The 20,194-nt window shown below is 31.5% G+C and overlaps 2 protein-coding genes across 3 annotated transcripts in view; one reads left to right on the forward strand and one right to left on the reverse strand.

Moving 5' to 3' along the window:
* LOC114339236 (protein NDRG3) overlaps positions 1-20,194 on the forward strand; it is a 658,690-nt gene that overhangs the window by 303,691 nt on the left and 334,805 nt on the right. The window lies entirely within an intron of this gene.
* The window catches only part of LOC126891992 (glucose dehydrogenase [FAD, quinone]-like), a 106,723-nt gene that overhangs the window by 71,995 nt on the left and 14,534 nt on the right, over positions 1-20,194 (reverse strand). For both annotated transcript variants that reach the window (XM_050661370.1, XM_050661369.1), the window contains exon 2: positions 10,324-10,480. In XM_050661370.1, coding sequence (XP_050517327.1) covers positions 10,324-10,480 — 157 coding nt within the window. The remainder of the gene's footprint in view (positions 1-10,323; positions 10,481-20,194) is intronic.

Here is a 20,194-nt window from a genome sequence, read left to right on the forward strand (position 1 = left end):
TCCAGAGCATTTTATGAAGAATAAGATTTTTTTCGTAAAATTGATAATAAAAAAGTTTTCCATGTGGTTCCTAGCTACGCAGACATACTGTATAAGAACTTCTGTATAAGAATTTTCAAATTGCAATGCCATATTCGGATTCAGTATAATCAAAAACAAAATATAAACATATTTGATAAAAAAAAATGATGAATTTAACGATATTTTTAAAATTATTAATACAAAATAATTGTTATTGTTTAAACAATTAATAAACAATTAGTGGCCTAATCCGCGAGTAGAACTTTTTTACTTTAACATGTATATAAACTAACAAAAAAAGTTTTAGAAAAATATAATCTTGTATGAATCTTTCCGAAACAATGCATGTTTTCGTTCTAATTGCACTCCCCTAAAAACAAAATTAACAAATAATACTGAATTAAAGGCTAATAAATCTTTAATTTCAAGTAAACGTCTATGTCTGTTGACGTTTACACACTTTATCACATTTACGGCATTAAATGTTAAATACTGACTTTTTAGAAGCCACCTCTTTCTTCTGAACTGTTCTTCAAATTGGTTGACGAATATACATATAGCAGTTCAAATGTAAGCACTAGTAGCCAGCTATGGAACGACTAGAATATTTCAAACGATTAGTGTTCTTCTTCTACCATTTTATTATATATATATTAATTCTTTTAGTGTTTTATTTATTTGACCATATATTATTTTCAAGAATAATTTGAGAATATGACTTTTATATTGTGCTGTATTCATTGCAGACTTTAGCGTTTGTATTTTTAGGGATAGCACAAAAGGTGGAGAGTAACGATTGTTTTGGTATGTGTCTTGTTGTGTATATTGTGTTAAACAAGTCTAATATAAAGTATAATAGTTTGGGAGGTAGTGTCAAATTTGTACGGCGATTTTAGCATGGATTCTATGAATTTATTTTGGTAGATAGTACTTATTTGATAACAAAAATGTCTAGCAATAAAACACTGAAAACGTTTGTTTTCTATACTTCCACAAAATCTATTATAACTATGTGACTACAGCTGTTTAGTTTACTATGTGTTTGACTTTTTTAAGTCTTTAACTGAAGAGGTTGAGGAGTGAGGAGCTGTTGGTCTCGAGTTGGTCATTCAGAATTAAATCTGTATTTATTAATTTATTAATTTCCATAGATTCGATTAAAGATAGCTTAAGGCCTTTATTTTGAATATTATTTTTAAGAATTTAGAATTTTAAACTCTTCATTAAAAGAATGATTATGATATAGAAGGTAAAGTGCGTATGTAGAAGTGTCTGTTTTTCTATTGTTGAAAGCCCTTTTGTGTTCTGCTTTCCGTTTGTTAAAGGTTCTGCCAGTTTGACCGATGTAAGTTTTCGGACAGTCACCACAAGTTAGTTTGTAGACACCACTCTGTAGTTGTTTTCTCTATAGGCTCTTATTGTTCTTAATATATTTGCTTAAGTTGTTATTAGTTCTGAAAGCTAGTGTTATTCCTTTCTTTTTTATGTATTTGGCTATTTTTGTTGTTATCTTGCCCGTATATGTGATAGAGCAGAAGGTACTGGGTTCTTTATGTGGTGGTGGATAGACTAATTTCAGGGCTTTCTTATGGAATTTTTGGTTTAAAATTCCAGGGTCTAGGACGTTTCATAGCCGCTGGTTCATCGCCGCCGTTTCGATGCCGTCAGTTCATTGCCGGCCGATTCATCGCCGACCGGTTCATCGCCAGTCAGTTAATCGTTAATTGATATATTTCCGAATTTTCTACCAATTTTCGACAGTTACATTTATTATTTATTTTTAGGATTAATTAGGAATTCTAGGAAATGCGAGATATGACCATTCCCGTTGCCATACTTAATCTTTTAATAGACTTTTCAACCTTTATAATATAAAATATAATTTAACACTACAAATTTAATATTATTTAGTATCAAATTTAGGGGAAGTAGAAATAGAACAGTAAATTAATATAATAATATTTTTTATCTTTTTATTTGTCAAAGTTTGGAACTGAATTTAACGTCGTGTCTTGTCATCTCCCATAATACAAAATCAACTGACTAACTGGCGATGAAACGACCGGCGATGAAACGGACGGCGATAAATGGACTGGCGATGAACCGGCGGCATCGAAACGGCGGCGATGAACCGGCGGCGATGAAACGTCCCATTCCGAAAATTCCATTTAGTTCAAATTAAAAATTATGGAAAATTTAAAATTTTCCATAAGAAAGTCCTGAAATTAGTCTATCCACCGCCACAGAAAGAACCCAGTACCTTCCGCTCTATCACATATACTGGCAAAATAACAACAAAAATAGCCAGATACATAAAAAAGAAAGGAATAATACCAGCTTTCAGAACTAACAACAACTTAAGCAAATATATAAAGAACAATAAGAGCCGAAAGAGAAAACAACTACAGAGTGGTGTTTACAAACTAACTTGTGGTGACTGTCCGAAAACTTACATCGGTCAAACTGGCAAAACCTTTGACAAACGGCTAGCAGAACACAAAAGGGCTTTCAACAATAGAAAAACAGATACTTCTACATACACACTTCACCTTCTAGATCATAATCATTCTTTTAATGAAGTTTCAAATTCTGCATATTCAAAATAAAGGCCTTAAGCTATCTTTGTTAGAATCTATGGAACTTAATAAATTAAAAAATACAGATATAATTCTGAATGACCAACTCGAAACAAACAGCTCCCTACTCCTCAACCTGTCCAGTTAAAACCTTTAAAAAGGCAAACACATAGTAAACTAAATCACTTGAGAAAGGCGCACTATGAAAGTAGATGGAAAAACCCTGCAACTTATATGTCAAATATTTATCTTTTTTGTGTTTTCAAAATTGGCATTTTGATTTGAAAAATAATTGTCTTTATAATACCACGTTTTTATTATTTATACGGCACAATATAAAAAAATATAAAAACAATTATTATTTTTCAAATCAAAATGTCAATTTTAAAAACAAAAACGATTTCCGACGCCGGGAATCGAACCCGACTCGCCTTGGGTGAAAGCCAGGAGTCAGGTATTCTAACCACTAGTCCATTGTGGATGTAACTCACGGAGATAAATATTTGACATATAAGTTGCAGGGTTTTTCCATCTACTTTCATATTTTATCTTTTCTTGCCTAAAAGCCCGGTTTTGGGCCAACTGACAAATCATGTGTTAATAAGCTTTGGAACAACTAACTATAAAAAAAACACCCATGCTAAAATGCTCCGGTCAAACTTGACCCTACCTCCCCGGTTGTAAGCTTTCATTATTTATGCATTTTAAGCTTTCTACTAGGGGTTAGGACCTACTGGTTTGCTATATTTGCTGATTTTTAATGCCATTATAAATTCATATTTTAATATCTTTAAAAGTACACCATCTTCTACTTCCATCTGTCGTGCTCTATTGTCTTGGAACAACTCATTGCTGTATTTTGTCCATATCTTTAATTTTTCGTTAGTATTCGACACCAGTTTCCCATTTGTATATTTCAGTATTTTATGGATGAAGATATCAAGGATGACTTCTACGACGCCCTAGAAAAATTAATAGATATGATGCCCAAACAAGATATGCGCATACTCTGCGGCGATTTTAATGCTAAAATAGGCAAAGAGCCTAGCCTACACCCCACAATCGGTAAACACAGCCTTCACAATATATCCAACGATAATTGCTTAAGACTCACAGAAAATGCAGCAGCTAATAATATGTTAATAAAGTCAACTATGTTTCCGCATAAAGACATTCATAAGCAAACATGGATCTCAAACGACCATATTACGCAAAACCAAATTGACCACATCATTGTAGATGCCCGACATGGGAAAAATATCACAGACGTAAGAAGCCTCAGAGGAATAGACGGAGACACAGATCATTACTTAGTCAAAGCAAAAGTCAAATGCAGAATTTCTAGCCATAAATACAACAAAACAACAATGAACCCACAATGGAACATGGACGAAATGCAGAACACAGAGAAACATCAAAAATATATAGAACAACTTGAACAAACCTTGAACTCTGAAACAGTTTACAATGATATAGAACAGCTGAGGGAAACGACTGCCGAAATAATAACCAAAACAGCTGACAAGATCTTTGGAAGGAGTAGGCAGAAGAGGACAAAAACATGGTATGACGATGAATGTCGGAAACAGCTGGAAAAACGACAAACAGTAAGGAAGACATGGATACAACTACAAACAGACAAAAGTAAAAAGGAATACGACGACTGCAAAGAAACAAGAAAAATGATACGCACAAAGAAAAGAAACTATGAACAACAAAAATATGAAGCTATGGAGAGAGACCGACCCAAACCAGGCTCCAGAGAATTCTATAAAGCAACCTACACAGAGAAAAGAGGACATAGAACCAATTCTATTCATACACTGAGAGACAATCAAGGCCATATGATAATCGATGATAAAGAACTAACAGAAGAATGCAAAGGGTATTTCAGGGAGCTTCTAAACATCATACAGGAAGAACAGCATAAAGAAGAGATCTATATAACAGCAGACATGCCCGTCGAAAATCCCTCTTTTGAAGAAACCCGAAAGGCCTTAAATAAGCTGAAAAATCACAAAGCGCCGGGTACGGGCGAGATACCAGCTGAATTTCTGAAATATGGTGGAGAAACACTACATCGCCAAATCCACCAATTAATAACACAGATATGGTTAGAAGAAGGGATACCATCAAGATGGAAGGAAAACATCATAGTCTTCTTCTTGCAGTACCGTCTCTTATCGGAGGTTGGCTACCATCACAGCAATCTTAACTTTGTTGGCTGCAGCTCTGAACAACTGTATTGAACTGCACCCATACCACTCCCTTAAATTTCGCAACCAGGAAATCCTCCTACGTCCCACATTTCTTTTTCCCGGGATTTTTCCTTGGATTATGAGTCTAAGCAGAGAGTACTTTTCTCCTCTCATTATGTGGCCTAGATACTCCAGTTTTTTCGTTTGTATGGTTTTTATGACTTCGCATTCCTTTCCCATCTTCAGCAAAACATCTTGATTTGTTACTCTTTCTGTCCATGGTATTTTCCACATTCTTCTGTAACACCACATCTCGAATACCTCAATGTTTTTGATCATAGTGCCCATCCACAAAAAAGGGGACAAAACAAAGTGCGCGAATTACAGAGGAATTTCACTCTTAAACACGGCAAATTTTTCCTCTCAAACATCATTCTTAGTAGACTAACCCCTTATGCTGAAAATGTCCTGGGAGAATATCAAGCCGGTTTTAGGGCAAACAGATCCCCCATAGATCAACTATTCACGCTGAGACAGCTTCTAGAAAAGGGATGGGAGTATAACATACCCATACACAATCTCTTCATAGACTTTCGACAGGCATATGACAGCGTAGAAAGAAGCCAAGTATGGAATGCCATGGCGGAATTCTCAATACCAAAGAAACTCATTCGGATGACTAAAGTCTGTATGGAGGGTGGAATATCAAAAGTACGTGTAAATAATAAACTGTCTGACAGCTTCGAAATCAACAGTGGACTCAAACATGGTGACGCGTTATCTCCACTACTTTTTAACCTTGTATTAGAGAAAGCCATGAGGTCGGCCGAAATAAAAACAGAACTGCTATCGGTTCAAGGTCCCAAGTTATAACTAGCATACGCAGATGACATTGATCTCGTTGGAGACTCCATCCTATCCACAAAAGCCATTTTCAACAAAGTAGAAGGAGCAACAAGCGAAGTAGGGCTGAGGATTAATGAAGAGAAGACGAAATATATGTGTATAAATAGAACGACATGAAGAGACAGGATAGGACAAAATGTGACGGTCAACACCTTCAATTTCGAAAGATTACAACGTTTTAAGTATCTGAGGGCCGTAATCACAGCTGACAACGATGTTACTGAAGAAATAAAAGACAGAATCCAATTAGCAAATCGCTGTCTATTCGCACTGGATAAGTTTATAAAATCAAAAAATCTTACAAGAAGTTCCAAGATCAAAATCTATAAATCCATCGTCAGACCTGTACTAACATATGGTTGCGAAACGTGGACCATGACCAAATCAAACGAAGAAAAGCTCAGACGTTTTGAACGAAAAATACTTAGAAGAATTTTCGGACCTCACCACGACTTTAACACAAACCAGTATAGGATCAGAACCAACTTCGAATTAAAAGAACTCTACAATGACACCGATATTGTCCAAGAAATTAAATCGCAGCGACTAAGATGGGCAGGCCACGTGCACAGACTTCATAACGAGAGACTTGTAAAACTGGTATGGGAGGAGATTCCTACAGGCAAAAGACCACTCGGACGTCCCAGAATGCGATGGAGAGATAACATCCAAGCAGATCTCCGAAAAATGAACATCCCATTTGACCCTAGGCTGATGGAAATCAAACAAATTGGAAGTTTGACATGACTGATGGAATTTGGCTGATGGATGTTTGGATTGTAGTCCATTCATTAACGGTAAAATATTGCAAAACCTTTAAATTTTAAAGAACCGCTTGGATTGACATGAAATTTGGCATACACACAGCTAACAAGTCAAAGAAAAAAAGTGATATTATGCCGATATGTGCTTTTGCCCTGGGGGTGGTTTTCACCCCCTCTTGGGGGTTAAAAAATATTCGTCCAAACAAAGTCAGGAAATGGGTAAACTGGCTAATTTAAAGTAGCTTTTGTTCTATAGAGTTTTTTCACTAAGTCAATACTTTTCGAGTTATTTGCGAGTGAATATGTTCATTTTTCAACAAAATAACCACGCTTTTAGACGGTTTTTCGCAAATAACTCAAATTGTAAGTATTTTGTCGAAAAAGCATTCTTAGCAAAAATATAGCCTATAAAAAATTTAAAAAAATAGTGAATATATCACGTTTTTTTAGTTAGTAGAAGCAGAGTTATAGCTAATGAAATATAGGTTCATATTCGTCAAATTCCAAGTGGAATACTTTAACGTGAAATAACCAAAAATGAAGCACATTTCGGGGAAAACTCATTTAAACTTATTTAAAATGTTTAAAAAAAGCTTCATTTTTGTTTTATAAAAAAAATTTCTAGCATCAAAATTAAACAAGTTACGCTCAAAATAAAATTAGTCCCTTTTGGTTTTGGTAAAAAAATCGAGAAAATCACCCCCTAATTAGTATCTTAAATGAACTTAATCGTAACAACTTCACAAGTCTCTTGACTCGTGTATATATTGTTTATATGATCTGTAAGTTTCATCGGTTCAAAGTCCTTATTATTGAAACGGCTGTAGTTAAAAGGGGTTGAACGAGTCACTGATCACGAATGTATGCAAATTTAGAAACACCAAATCTTGATCAATTTTTGTCTAACAGAAAAACAAAAAAATACATGATATTCAGAAAAGCAAATCAGACTTTTTTTGTATTTCGAGACTTTTGGTATCTCTAACAATTTTTAAGTTATTTTGAAAAAAAGCATATTTTTCAAAATTTAAATTTTTAAAAATTTTAATTTGAAACCAAATTTTTTCAAAAATAAACACTTTGAATCGATGAAACTTACAGATCATATAAACACAATATAAGTAAAATAATTTATGGAGCGGCAACGATTAATTTCATTTAAGTTGCTAATTAGGGGGTGGTCTTCCCGATTTTTTTTTTGCAAAAACAAAAGGGACCAACTTTATTTGAGCGTAACTTGATTAAATTTAATGCTAAAAACTTTTCGTGAAAACAGAAATAAAGCTTTTTTTAAACACTTTAAAAAAGTTAAAATGGGTTTTCCCCAAAAAGTGCTTAATTTTTTGGATATTTTACGTCGAAATATCCTATTTGAAATTTGGTGAATATGAATCTATATTTCATTGGCTATAACTCTGGTTCTACGAGATCCAGAGACCTAACGCGTACACCATTTTTTTTTACTTTTTTATAGGCTACATTTTTGCTAAGAACGGTTTTCTCGACAAAATACTTACTATTTGAGTTATTTGCGAAAAACCGTCTAAAAATGTGGTTTTGTTGAAAAATGAACATATTCACTCGCAAATAACTCGAAAATTGTTGACTTGGCGAAAAAGCTCTGTAGAACAAAAGTTACTTAAAATTAATCAGTTTACCCATTTCCGGAGTTGTTTTGGACATATATTTTTTCACCCCCAAGAGGGGGTGAAAGTCACCCCCAGGGCAAAAGCACACGTCGGCACAATATCACTTTTTTTCTTTATGTAAGCTATGCGTATGCCAAATTTCATGTCAATCCAAGCGATTCTTTAAAATTTAGAGCAAAATCCGTGAAAGAATGGACTATTGACAAATTGGAAGAAAGTTGTACAGTCAGCCAGGACCCACCCAGGGTTGTAGCGCTACGTGATGATGATGATGATGATATTTCAGTGTTCCCGGTTTTCTTTTTCTATTATTGTTAGTTATTTCCTGTAGTCGGCTGTATGCCATATATAAAAAAAAATTAATAAAAAATCCTTTATAAAAGATATATTTATTTAAAAGTATCTTTCGGGCTACATGACAGAACATTTTCGGAACGACAATTCCATCATCAGTGCTGCTTACAAGGTATACATGTTTGAGCCACTAAAAATATATAGGTGAAACCCCTTTAAATGATGAAAAGTTATTACATATTGTATTATATTGTTATTGATTTAATTTAACTTGATTTTACATCATGCCAACGCAGTTTCCTAACTAACCGGGCTGCTAGCCCTGGGGAAAAATATGCTTGTGAATTTTTAGGACCATGAAGATTGTATCATATAAATTAATACACAGTACGTCCATAAAGTAACGCATAAATTCATTATTTCGTAAACCGGCCACTTAAACGGAAAATCCCGAAACAGGTCGATTTTTATTTTTCTATTAAAATTTTTTGGCATATATATCATACTAGTGACGTCATCCATCTGGGCGTGATGACGTAATCGATGATTTTTTAAATGAGAATGGGGGTTATGTGATAGCTCATTTGAAAGGGTATTTATTTCTCTATTCACTAATATAAACATTAACCTAAATATTTATACAGGGTGTCCAAAAAAATGTTTTTAAATTAAATTAATTGACACAAAAAGATGAATGTATGTAATTTGTTTAATTCTAAATACATTTAACTGTTGTCAGAAAACATAAAAATGTTTTATTTAAAAAAAAACATTGATTTTCGCTTAAACGTAATGTTCAAATTTCCAAAAGGCAGGTGGGTGGCAGCTTTAACATTGAATTTACGCGAAAAGCAATATTTATTTGTCAAATTAACATATTTTTTCTATTTTCTGACAACAGTAAAACGTATTTTGAATTAAATAAATTACACACATTCTTCTTTTTGTCTCAATAAATTTAATTAAAATTTTGTTTGAGCACCCTGTATAAATATTCATGTTAATGTTTATATTAGTAAATAGATAATTGAATACCCATTCAAATGAGCTATATGGTTCCTATTCTCGTTTAAAAAATCATCGATTAAGTCATCGAGCCCAGATGGATGACGTCACTAGTATGATATATATGCCAAAATTGTAATTTAAAAATAAAAATCGATCGGTTTCGGGATTTTTCCCGATTTACGAAATAATGAATTTATGCGTTATTTTATGGACGCACTCTATAACAAAGGATAATAACAAAACAGTTCTTCATGCATTAATTTTAACTTTATTTACTGCTTATATTTTGTAGAACCATTATCACTAACTGTAATTGTTTTTAAACATATTGATAAGGCGTAGATTATAAATAATTACATTTTGTAATTTAAAAAACAATTGGGTGTTCATTAAATAGTGCAAGCACAGATAAATTGTGTAATGAAATAATGAATAACAAAATTTTCTTACCTATAAATTTAAATTGTATAATTTTCAATACGAATAATAATATACTGTATTCCTTATATTTTATATAATCACACCAAGAGGTGCGAAATGAAATTGTAAATTACTAACCACATCTTTAGCAATTCTGCAACTAGTTATATTTTTTACGTATGCACCGAAAAAATACAAAACATAAAAAAATAAAAAAAAATAAAAAAACAAAAAAAAAACAAACAAAAAAACACTAGTAAAAAAGAATAATAAGAAGTAAAAAACAAACTAAATTATAAAGAACACAAAATAAAAATTTGCACACTCATTAATTTTACCTTACTAACATTTTCAGCACTGTAATCGTGAGGAAGAATGAGTTTTAAATTAAAAAAAATATTATAGTTAAAGAAAAACTTGTCTGGCTAATTTGTCCCTACCAAAGCCATCAAATTAATTAAAAAAAAAACAATATTCTAAAACTTACTTTCCAATTGTCGATCGGGATATAATGGAAATAAAACTGATTGTATACTTGATGCGTTTAAAAGAAAATCAATTAATTTTCCTACGAATACATAAAGCTGTGCTTCAGCTGCAGGGGTCCAGAAAACAAATAATAGAGCCAAAAATAATGCAGCTTTCTGAAAATAAAAAAAAATGGTTTAAGGTCCGGTTTCACCACCAACAAGTAAATCAATGAATATTTATTTATTCGTCGAATAAAATTTATTAGACGTTTATATTTTTATTTTGTTTCAATATAATTTTCATAAATTAAACGTAAACTATCTAAGTTCCTTTCTTATAAATATTTACAACGAGATTAAATTGCCAATTTACTCGAAGAGAAAATATTTATTTGATAGAGTCTTATTATTATTAACAATAATAAATGTTCAGCAAAAAAATTTTTTTAGCTCTACAGTATGCCTGCGTAACTTGGAACCTATTGATAACTTTTTATTATCAGTTTTACGAAAAAAAGTTATTCTTTATAAAATACTCTGCATCGTATATAATCTAAGATGCAATCATCAAATATCAAATTTAATGAATTTTATACGAGGTATGTCAAAAAATATGAATTTCACTCAAGGGTAAAGTATCGTAAAATTTCACAATACCGAAAATTGTTATTAAGAAAAGTTGTTTGGAATTAAAAAATTTGTTTTAGCGTTCAATTACATCCTTCTAATTAAAATATTGTGAATAATAAAGGCACTTAACTCTTAAGAAAAATTTATATTTTTTACATACCTCGTATAAAGTCAAAAAAGTTTAATATCTGATGGTTGTATCTTAGATTTCAGACCAGGGAGAGCATTTTATGAAGAATAAGTTTTTTTCGTAAAAGTGGTAATAAAATAGTTATCATAATTGTAATAAAATGATGATGAGTATCCGTAATTTGAGAAAAAATTGAAAAAAAATTTTCGATTAGAATAATGTAATTGTATATATAAGCATAGTTTTTAATTTCAAACAACTTTTCATAATAGCATTTTTTGATATTCTGAAATATAAAGGTACTTTATACTCTTTAACGAAATTCATATTTTTGACATAACTCGTATAAAATTGATAAAATTTGATATCTGATGGTTGGGTTTTAGATTTTTGACTATCCAGAGCATTTTATGAAGAATAACTTTTTTTCGTAAAATTGATCATAAAAAGATTTCCATGTGGTTCCTAGCTACGCAGACATATTGTATAAGAGCTTCTGTATAAGAATTTTCAAATTGCAATGCCATATTCGGATTCAGTATAATCAAAAACGAAATAGAAACATATTTGATCAAAGTAAAATGACGAATTTAACGATATTTTTAAAATTATTAATACAAAACAATTTTTATTGTTTGAATTTTTCCGAAACAATGCATGTTTTCTTTCTAATTTCACTCCCCTGATAGGATAACTATAAATAACCAGGGAATTAATAATATTGACATTTTGTGGCTGTCAGGGGTTCTAAAACATTTTTTTTTCGAAAAATACCTTTATGTGAATAAAATAAAAAATAATTTTGTATAAAACATTTATATAATAATGTATTTAAGTGAATAAATATCCCCTGTATCTGTATTTGTATCCCCAAAAAAAAGGGAGCTGGGACACAAAAAATAGGAGATGGAAATCTATTAATATACAGTGGTGTAAAGGAAACTGAATGGGCCAGAGCAGGAGTAGCCTGTTTGATACCCAAAGATAAAGTAAAAGGTATAAGAAATTGGGAGTTCATCAATGAGAGACTATTGAAAGTATCAATGAATTGTAGTAAAAGCGATATTATAACTTTGATTGTAATATACGCACCTGGAGAAAGTGACAAAGCAAACGACAAAAATCAATTTTGGGAACAACTACAGCAGACAGTAGAAGATTATGAGGGAACACTCATAATATTGGGAGACTTCAATGCTAGAGTGGGAAACGAAAACATGAAATGGCAAGGAGCTATAGGTAGGCACGGAGAACACACAATTAATAAAAACGGGAAGAGATTGCTAGAGTTTTGTGTAGATAATGATTTAGTTATAGCCAACACTTTCTTTGAACACAAAGAAATACACAAGATAACAATAGCAATGCCCCAGCGAAATGAAAAATCAATAATAGACTTCATAATTGTTCCTCGAGAAAAAAAGAGTAAAGTTAAAGATGTCAGAGTGAAAAGAAGCTATGATATAGGTAGTGACCATTGTCTACTAGAAGGAGTATTCAAGAATAACAACAAAGTCGAGGACCGAAAACAGATACAAAACAAAAACTATAGCGGAAGAATAAGAACCTATAAGCTGAGAAACTTGCAAACAAGAAATAGAAAATAGTATATAGAAAAAACAGAAAAACAGTTTGCAAGGATTGAAAAGAGAAGACAAAGTAGAAATGTGGAAGAAAAGTGGATCAGATTTAAGGCAATACTATTAGAAACAGCAGGGCAAGGTTGCGGATATACCAGAAGAAATAATCATAAAAAGCAGACAAGCTGGTGGAACAACGATATTATAAAAGAAGTCAGAGAAAAGAAAAGGCTATGGAAAATTTACATACAAAAAAGAAATTAAGAGGCATACGATAAATACAAGGAACAGCGCAACAAAGTTAAAGTAAGGATAAAACAAGAAAATCAGGACGACTGGGAAGAATTTGGAAGAACTATGGAAGAAATTAGTACCCAAAATACAAAATTATTTTATAGAGTATTAATGAATATGAGAAGTAAAACGGAAATTAAACTACAGCAGATAAAAGATAGAAACGGAAATATAATAACTGAGGATGAGCCCATTATAGAAAGGTGGAGAGAATATTTCAAGGAACTTTTAAACAATGAAAATACAACTGCAGATAATCGCACACAGATAACAGATGAAACACCTGAAAGAGGGCAAGAAGACGTTTATGAAACTAAAATAAAGATGGAAGAAGTTGAAGATGCACTAGAAAAACTAAAAGTTGGTAAAGCAGCAGGGATCGACGGAACAGATGCTGAATTATTGAAATATCTTGGACAACAGGGTAAACAAGAATTACATGACCCACTAAATTTAGCGTGGACAAACAAAAAAAATCCCAGAGGATTGGAATATTTCAATAATACTGCCTATACACAAAAAGGGAGACACGAAGAGTGCAGTAATTATAGGGGTATATCACTTCTCTGCTCAGCGTTGAAAATCTACGAAATTATCCTAGAAAAGGAACTACGAGAAATAGTTGAGCCTCGACTGGCGGATATACAAAGTGGATTTAGACCATCACACAGCGTACAAGATCATATATTCACACTACAGCAAATTACTGAAAAAACACTGTTAAAAAACGATACACTGTACCTGGCGTTTTTAGATATGAAAAAGGAGTTTGACATGGTCAATAGAGAAGGAATATGGCAAAGCCTGATAAACAAGAAAGTAGATGAAGAACTTGTAAGTGTAATAAAGAGTTTGTATGCCAACACAAAAAACCAGGTCAGGACAAATAACTTAATCTCCGGCGAATTTCCTAATAACGACGGGGTTAGACAAGGTGGAGTGTTGAGCCCACTGTTATTTATTTCCGTTATGGATGAAGTTATTAAAAAGTGTTGGAAAAAAACTAAAAAATGCGCTATGGGGTATAGAGATTTGCAACAAATAAAAATTAAAGCCTGTGCATTTGCTGATGACATTGTATTAGTTGCAAGAACTGAAAAGGCTCTCGCAGGTAACATTAGAATCTAGGCTGAAGAACTAAAAAACTACAACTTAATAATAAATATGGAGAAAACTAAAGTAATGACAATAGCCAACAAAGAAGCAACTGTAAATATTGAAATAGAAGGGCAAAAAATCGAGCAAGTAGACCTCTTTAAGTATTTGGGAATAATGTTAAACAACAAAGGAACACAAGAAGATGAAATTGGAAACAGAATAAAATTTGCAACGAGAACTTATTATTCACTGTATAAAAATTTCCTAAACAAAAAAGAAATATCGAGGAAAACCAAAATGACAGTATAAAAAAATGTATATATGCCAATTACAATATATGGGGCAGAAAACTGGGTACTTAATGACAGACAAAGAAAAAGATTACAAGCTACAGAAATGAGATACTTAAGAAAAGTGGTGGGAGCAAGAAGATTAGACAAAAGAAGAAACGAAGATATAAGACATGAATTACAGGTAAAATCGCTCAACTAAAAAGTTGAAGAAAAGAAGTTAAAATGGGCTGGACACATGATAAGAATGAGTGGTGAGAGATAAGTGAAAATGACATGGGAGGCCAAAGCAGTGGGTAAAAGCACGAGGGGCAGACCAAGGAAAAGCTGGAACACTAGTGTAAACGAAATACTCAAGAAAAGAGGAACATCATGGCAAGAAGCAAAAGTTTTAGCAGCAGATAGGAAGAAGTGGCGTAAATTTGCAGAGAGTATTATATAAAGGAGGAATCCTCGACACCTAATGGTAAAAGAGGCAACCGATTATGTATGTATGTATGTTATTGTTTAAACAATTAATAAATAATTAGCGGCCAAATCCGCGAATAGAACTTTTTACTTTAACATGTATAAAAACTAACAAAAAAAAGTTTTTGAAAAATATAAGCTTGTTTGAATTTTTCCGAAACAATGCATGTTTTCTTTCTAATTTCACTCCCCTGATAGGATAACTATAAATAACTAGGGAATTAATATTATTGACATTTTGTGGCTGCCAGGGGTTGACTTTGCAATTTTTAAAGATTTTTAATTTAGCAGCTTAGAATATTCATTTTAGAAAAAAACTTTTAAATAGAAAATTGTAGTAAATTAAAAAACCTACAATTTGAGCTATGTCACATTTGATTTCATTAATACGTTATTGCACAACAGCCTGCGAAATGTCCGAAATGGCTGTTTTTTGCAATTGCATTATTTATTTTAAAGATAACTTGTGTATACTTATGTATACTTATGTATTTTCTAAGGCTTTGAAATGAAGACCATTCAAAACTAAACATAAAAAAAATATAGAGCCCGATTGGTGAACTTGTTGCTTAGATATTATAATTTGTTTATCCCAAGGAGGCAAATGTCGAAGGCTATAACTTTTTCAAAAAAATCGTAGAGAGTTAATCCAAGATCTACTCTCCTTCTAAAGACTTATGTTTTCATATTGTGAAGTAAATAAATGCGTATAACTTTTTCAACTTCTTATTTCGGGTTTGAAAATAAGGGGGCAAATTTCGTTATAAACATTTAGAAATGAAGCCGACCCTATACATCCTATGTGTTTCCAACTTGCAGATTATTGTTTCTGAAGACAAAATAAGCATTTCAAACAAAATAAAAATTTTCTACGACCAACTGAAGCAGAGATAATTGTTTTTGTTTTCTTAAATCGTAGTGACTTTATTTATAACAATTAAGGAATTATATCACAGTCATTGACTAAATAAAGACTTATGTTATCTTAAAATAAAAATTATTTTAACCGAAAATTACATTTAACTTTTAAAAATGATTTTTAAACTGTAGTGGAGATTTATTTTTCGTTACGAATGTGATTTATTGTGTCGGTTGCCCTTACCGGTTGTCGGTTAGCAACTTATAATACATTGAATCACGGTTTTTGCTTTAAATGTCAACGAATAAAAATGATATTGAGCCTCTGTGTGCTTTTGTCCCGGGGGTGAGTGTCACCCCTTATAATGGGTGAAAAAATATATATTCAGAATAAGTTCGGAAATGGGTAAAACCTCTAATTCTAAGCATCTTTTATTCTATAGCATTTTTTCACCAAGTTAATACTTTTCGTGTTATTTTAGAGTAAATACCTTCATTTTTCAACAAAAAAAAACACGTTTTTAGGCGGTTTTTGACAAATAACTCAAAAAGTAAGTATTTTATTGAAAAAAACAAACAAAAATATAGCAAATTAAAAATTTTATAAAATGATGTATGCATGAACTCTCTAGACCCAGTAGAAACAAAGCTCTGGCTAATGTAAAATAGGTTCATATCCGTCAAATTTCAAAGTAAATTATTTCAACGTGAAATAACCAAAAAATCATGCACTTTTTGAAGAAAAATCATTACAACTTTTTTAAAGTGTTTAAAAAAATATGTATATCCGGTTTTTTAAAAAGTTGATAGCATCAAAAGTAAGCAAGTTACGCTGAAAATAAAGTTAGTCTCTTTTTTTTGGTCAAAAAAACTCGGGAAAGTCTCCCCCTAATTAGCATCAAAAATGAAATTAAACCATTTTACTTCAATGTTGTTTTACTCGTGTATGTGCCGTTTATATATGTAAGGTTCATCTGTTCAAAGTGCTTATTTTTGAAGGGGCTGTAGTTAAAAGGACTTGAACTAGTCAATAATTACGGGTGTATGCAAATTTAGAACAGCCATATCTTAACCAATTTTTGCCTTGCAAAAAAAGCAAAAAATCCGAAATATTCAGAAAAGCAAAAACTACATTTTTTTCCTCTTTGTGATTTTTGGTCACACTAATAAATTTTAAGTAATTTTGAAAAAAAAAATTTCCAAAATTAAAAATTAAAACAGATTTAATTTAAAACCAATTTTTTTAAATAAGCCCTTTGAACCGATGCGATGATACTACTTACAGTTCATATAAATAATATATGAACAAAGTAACTTGTGAAGCGGTAACGATTAATTTGATTTAAGATGGTAATTATGGGGTGACTTTCCCGAGTTCTTTTGACAAAAAAAAAAAGAGACCAAATTTTTTCGGCGGGTGTAATTTCCTCACCAAAATAATCTTTTACCTGCGTTTGGAAGGGTATGCCATAATCCCACAGGTATTTTCCTCACCAAAATCGAAGTGATTATTTCAGGTAGATTTTACAAAAAGGCATTCAATTGAATTATTTATCTACTATTAAATTACAGTAGGTACCTATAACAATTAATTAATTATATATCATTTTTAGTCACAATTGGAATTTTGACAAAAACGGCATGTTTAATAGAAACTGATCGCGGTAAACCTTACTCGGTATTGGCATTTGAAAATTTTATTTTTTATAAAGTGAAAGTTTTAAAAAGTGAAGAAGTGTTCTGGAGGATAAAACAACTTGTAGTGCGAAATTTTTTACTATTGGTGCAACTTTTACAATATCTAGAAGTAGCCTACAACATAATCATGAACCAGATTGTCAGAAGTTAGATCGAAAAATTATTTCTAACTATTGTAAACGTAAAGCCAAAGAGAATATTGAAAAACCAGCAAAAATTATACGCCAAGCGCTTGCAGCTAATTTGTCTGAAACAAATACAGTCGAACCCGCTTATTAGAATAGCCTTCGTGCGAAGCAAAAATATTCTTATAAGCGGAATATTCTAATAACCGATCATTGGTGGCTAGCTGAAATAAGTGTACCAAATATACGTTATAATAGTACATACTATGTCAATATGTATATGCATATGGTTTTAGGTCTTTTTAGGTCAATAAAAATTTATAATCTATTTACAAAAATAATTACGAAACGATTAGACAGTAAATTGGAATTGGGTTTTAGAAAAGACTTCCGAACAAACGATCAACTATTGGTAACAAATGTACCTATAGAAATTTGTAGACAAATGAAATTATTTTATGACCTTGTCTGCATACGATTGAATTTTCTGTGGGAAAGGAGCGTTAACTCATAACACAGTAATAAAGTGTTTATTAGGTACCTGACAAACCGTAATAATATACAAAACAGCAGGCTTTCGAAGCTCTTACCGACAAACCATTATATCAGGCAAATTTAAAATGTTTAGGAAATTGTACGTAAAAATTTATTGTTGACCGCTAAAAAGCGGTATGAGGTTACTAAACCATATTCCAATAAACGGATAAATTTATTAAAGGGTAAATGGAAACGTTTCGGGACTTCGAATTTATATTCCATAAACCGGGATATTCCTATAACCGGTACTCTAATAAGCGGGTTCGACTGTACTACGATTGTTGTCAGTTACATAAGAAAAAATATATAATTATCGGCGAAAAATGATGCCTGGTCGACTTACTTCCAATATTGATGAGGTTCAAGAATTTGTGAAGAGGTGTGCTCAAAAAATAACCAAGACCAAGAGGGAAAATTTCCTCTTTATAAACTGTGTCAAAAGTAGGATAATTGTATTTAGTTGTGAAACAAATATAAGACTTTTAGCCACATTGAATATTATTATATTATATGGATGGCACATTTTCTTACTGTACCACATATTATTTGCAATTATTCACTATTCATGGGCTAATTAATGGGCATTATATTTCTTTATTATACTGTTTACTGCCAAACAAAAAAACAGAAATTTACAATATTTGTTATTCGTTAAAATCAGAAATTTTTAAAGATCTCAAAATTGAGTTTAATGCTAGTAAAATTTTTGAAGATTTTGAAAAGGCAATACATAATGCAATCATTGAAATGTGTCCGAACACTGAAATACATGGTTGTAAATTTCACCTACACCAAGCTTGGTATAGAAATGTTTTGGTTTCCTGAATCAGAATATAAAAATTATTCTGTAGGAGGCAAGTGGCTCAAACATACTTTTGGCCTTACATATAAAACCAGAAGACGTATCAGCTTGTTTTGTGTTTGATTTAATGTCATGCAAACCAGAAAATGAAATTTAAGATAGATATGTTGATTATTTAGTTGAAACTTATATAGACGAAAATGCCATTTTCTCCCCATATTTGTGAACAGAGGCAAATTCTTCTGTTATTCGTATTACGAATGCTTGCGAATCTTTTCATTCGCATTTTAATTTATCGTTTTGTAATACGCATCCATCCATATATATTTTTGAAAAAATTAAAGAATTTCAGGTAGATACGTATGTTAAAATTTAAAGTTTGCATATTGCAAAACCTATCAAAAATAAACAAGTTAAACTGAAATTGAAAAATGTAGTAAATTTATTAATAAGATATCAGTCTAATCAAATGACTAGAATGGATTTTGTAAAGTGTCTGTCTTATTATAGTAAATATTAAATAATAATTTATACGTCTTGCATATTATCTATATTATAAACTATTATTATAATGTAAGGAAATTAATGTCTTGTGTTCGGATTTCGGATGCTTTCATAGACATTCTTAAATTAAACCTATATTTTTATTTTCTTACCTGAGTGAGTTGGTGAGGAAAATACCTACCGGATTAATAGGAACCTTTAAATTTGGTGAGGAAAATACCTGTCGGATTATATGTTTTTACTGGTTGGTGAGGAATTTACCTCCGCCCAATTTTTTTACAGCGTAACTTGCTTACATTTGATGCTATAAATATTTTTTAAAAATAGATATGTATACATATGTATACATTTTTTTAACAGTTTAAAAAAGTTGTAATGTTGTAAAAGTTGATTTTTGGGTTATTTCAGATTGAAATAATTCACTTTGAAATTTGACGGATATAAACCTATTTTTCATTAGCTAGAACTTTGTTTCTACTGGGTCTAGAGAGTTCATGTATACATCTTTTTTTCAATTTTTAATTTGATATATTTTGGTCAAAAATATTTTTTTTCAATAAAACACTTACTTTTTGGGCTATTTTTCAAAAACCGCCTAAAAACGTGTTTTTTTTTAAATGAAGGTATTTACTCGAAAATAAGTCGAAAAGTATTAACTTGGTGAAAAAATGCTATAGAACAAAAGGTGCTTAGAATTAGACGTTTTATCCATTTCCGAACTAATTTTGAACATATATTTTTTCAGCCCTTATAAGGGGTGAAACTCACCCCCAGGACAAAAGCACACAGAGGCCTAATATCATTTTTATTCTTTGACATGTTATCTATGTGTTTGCCAAATTTCATGACAATCCAAGCGGTGCTTTAAAATTTA

The sequence above is a fragment of the Diabrotica virgifera genome, chromosome 9 (genome assembly GCF_917563875.1).
Source record: "Diabrotica virgifera virgifera chromosome 9, PGI_DIABVI_V3a".
Classification (NCBI taxonomy): Eukaryota; Metazoa; Arthropoda; class Insecta; order Coleoptera; family Chrysomelidae; genus Diabrotica; species Diabrotica virgifera.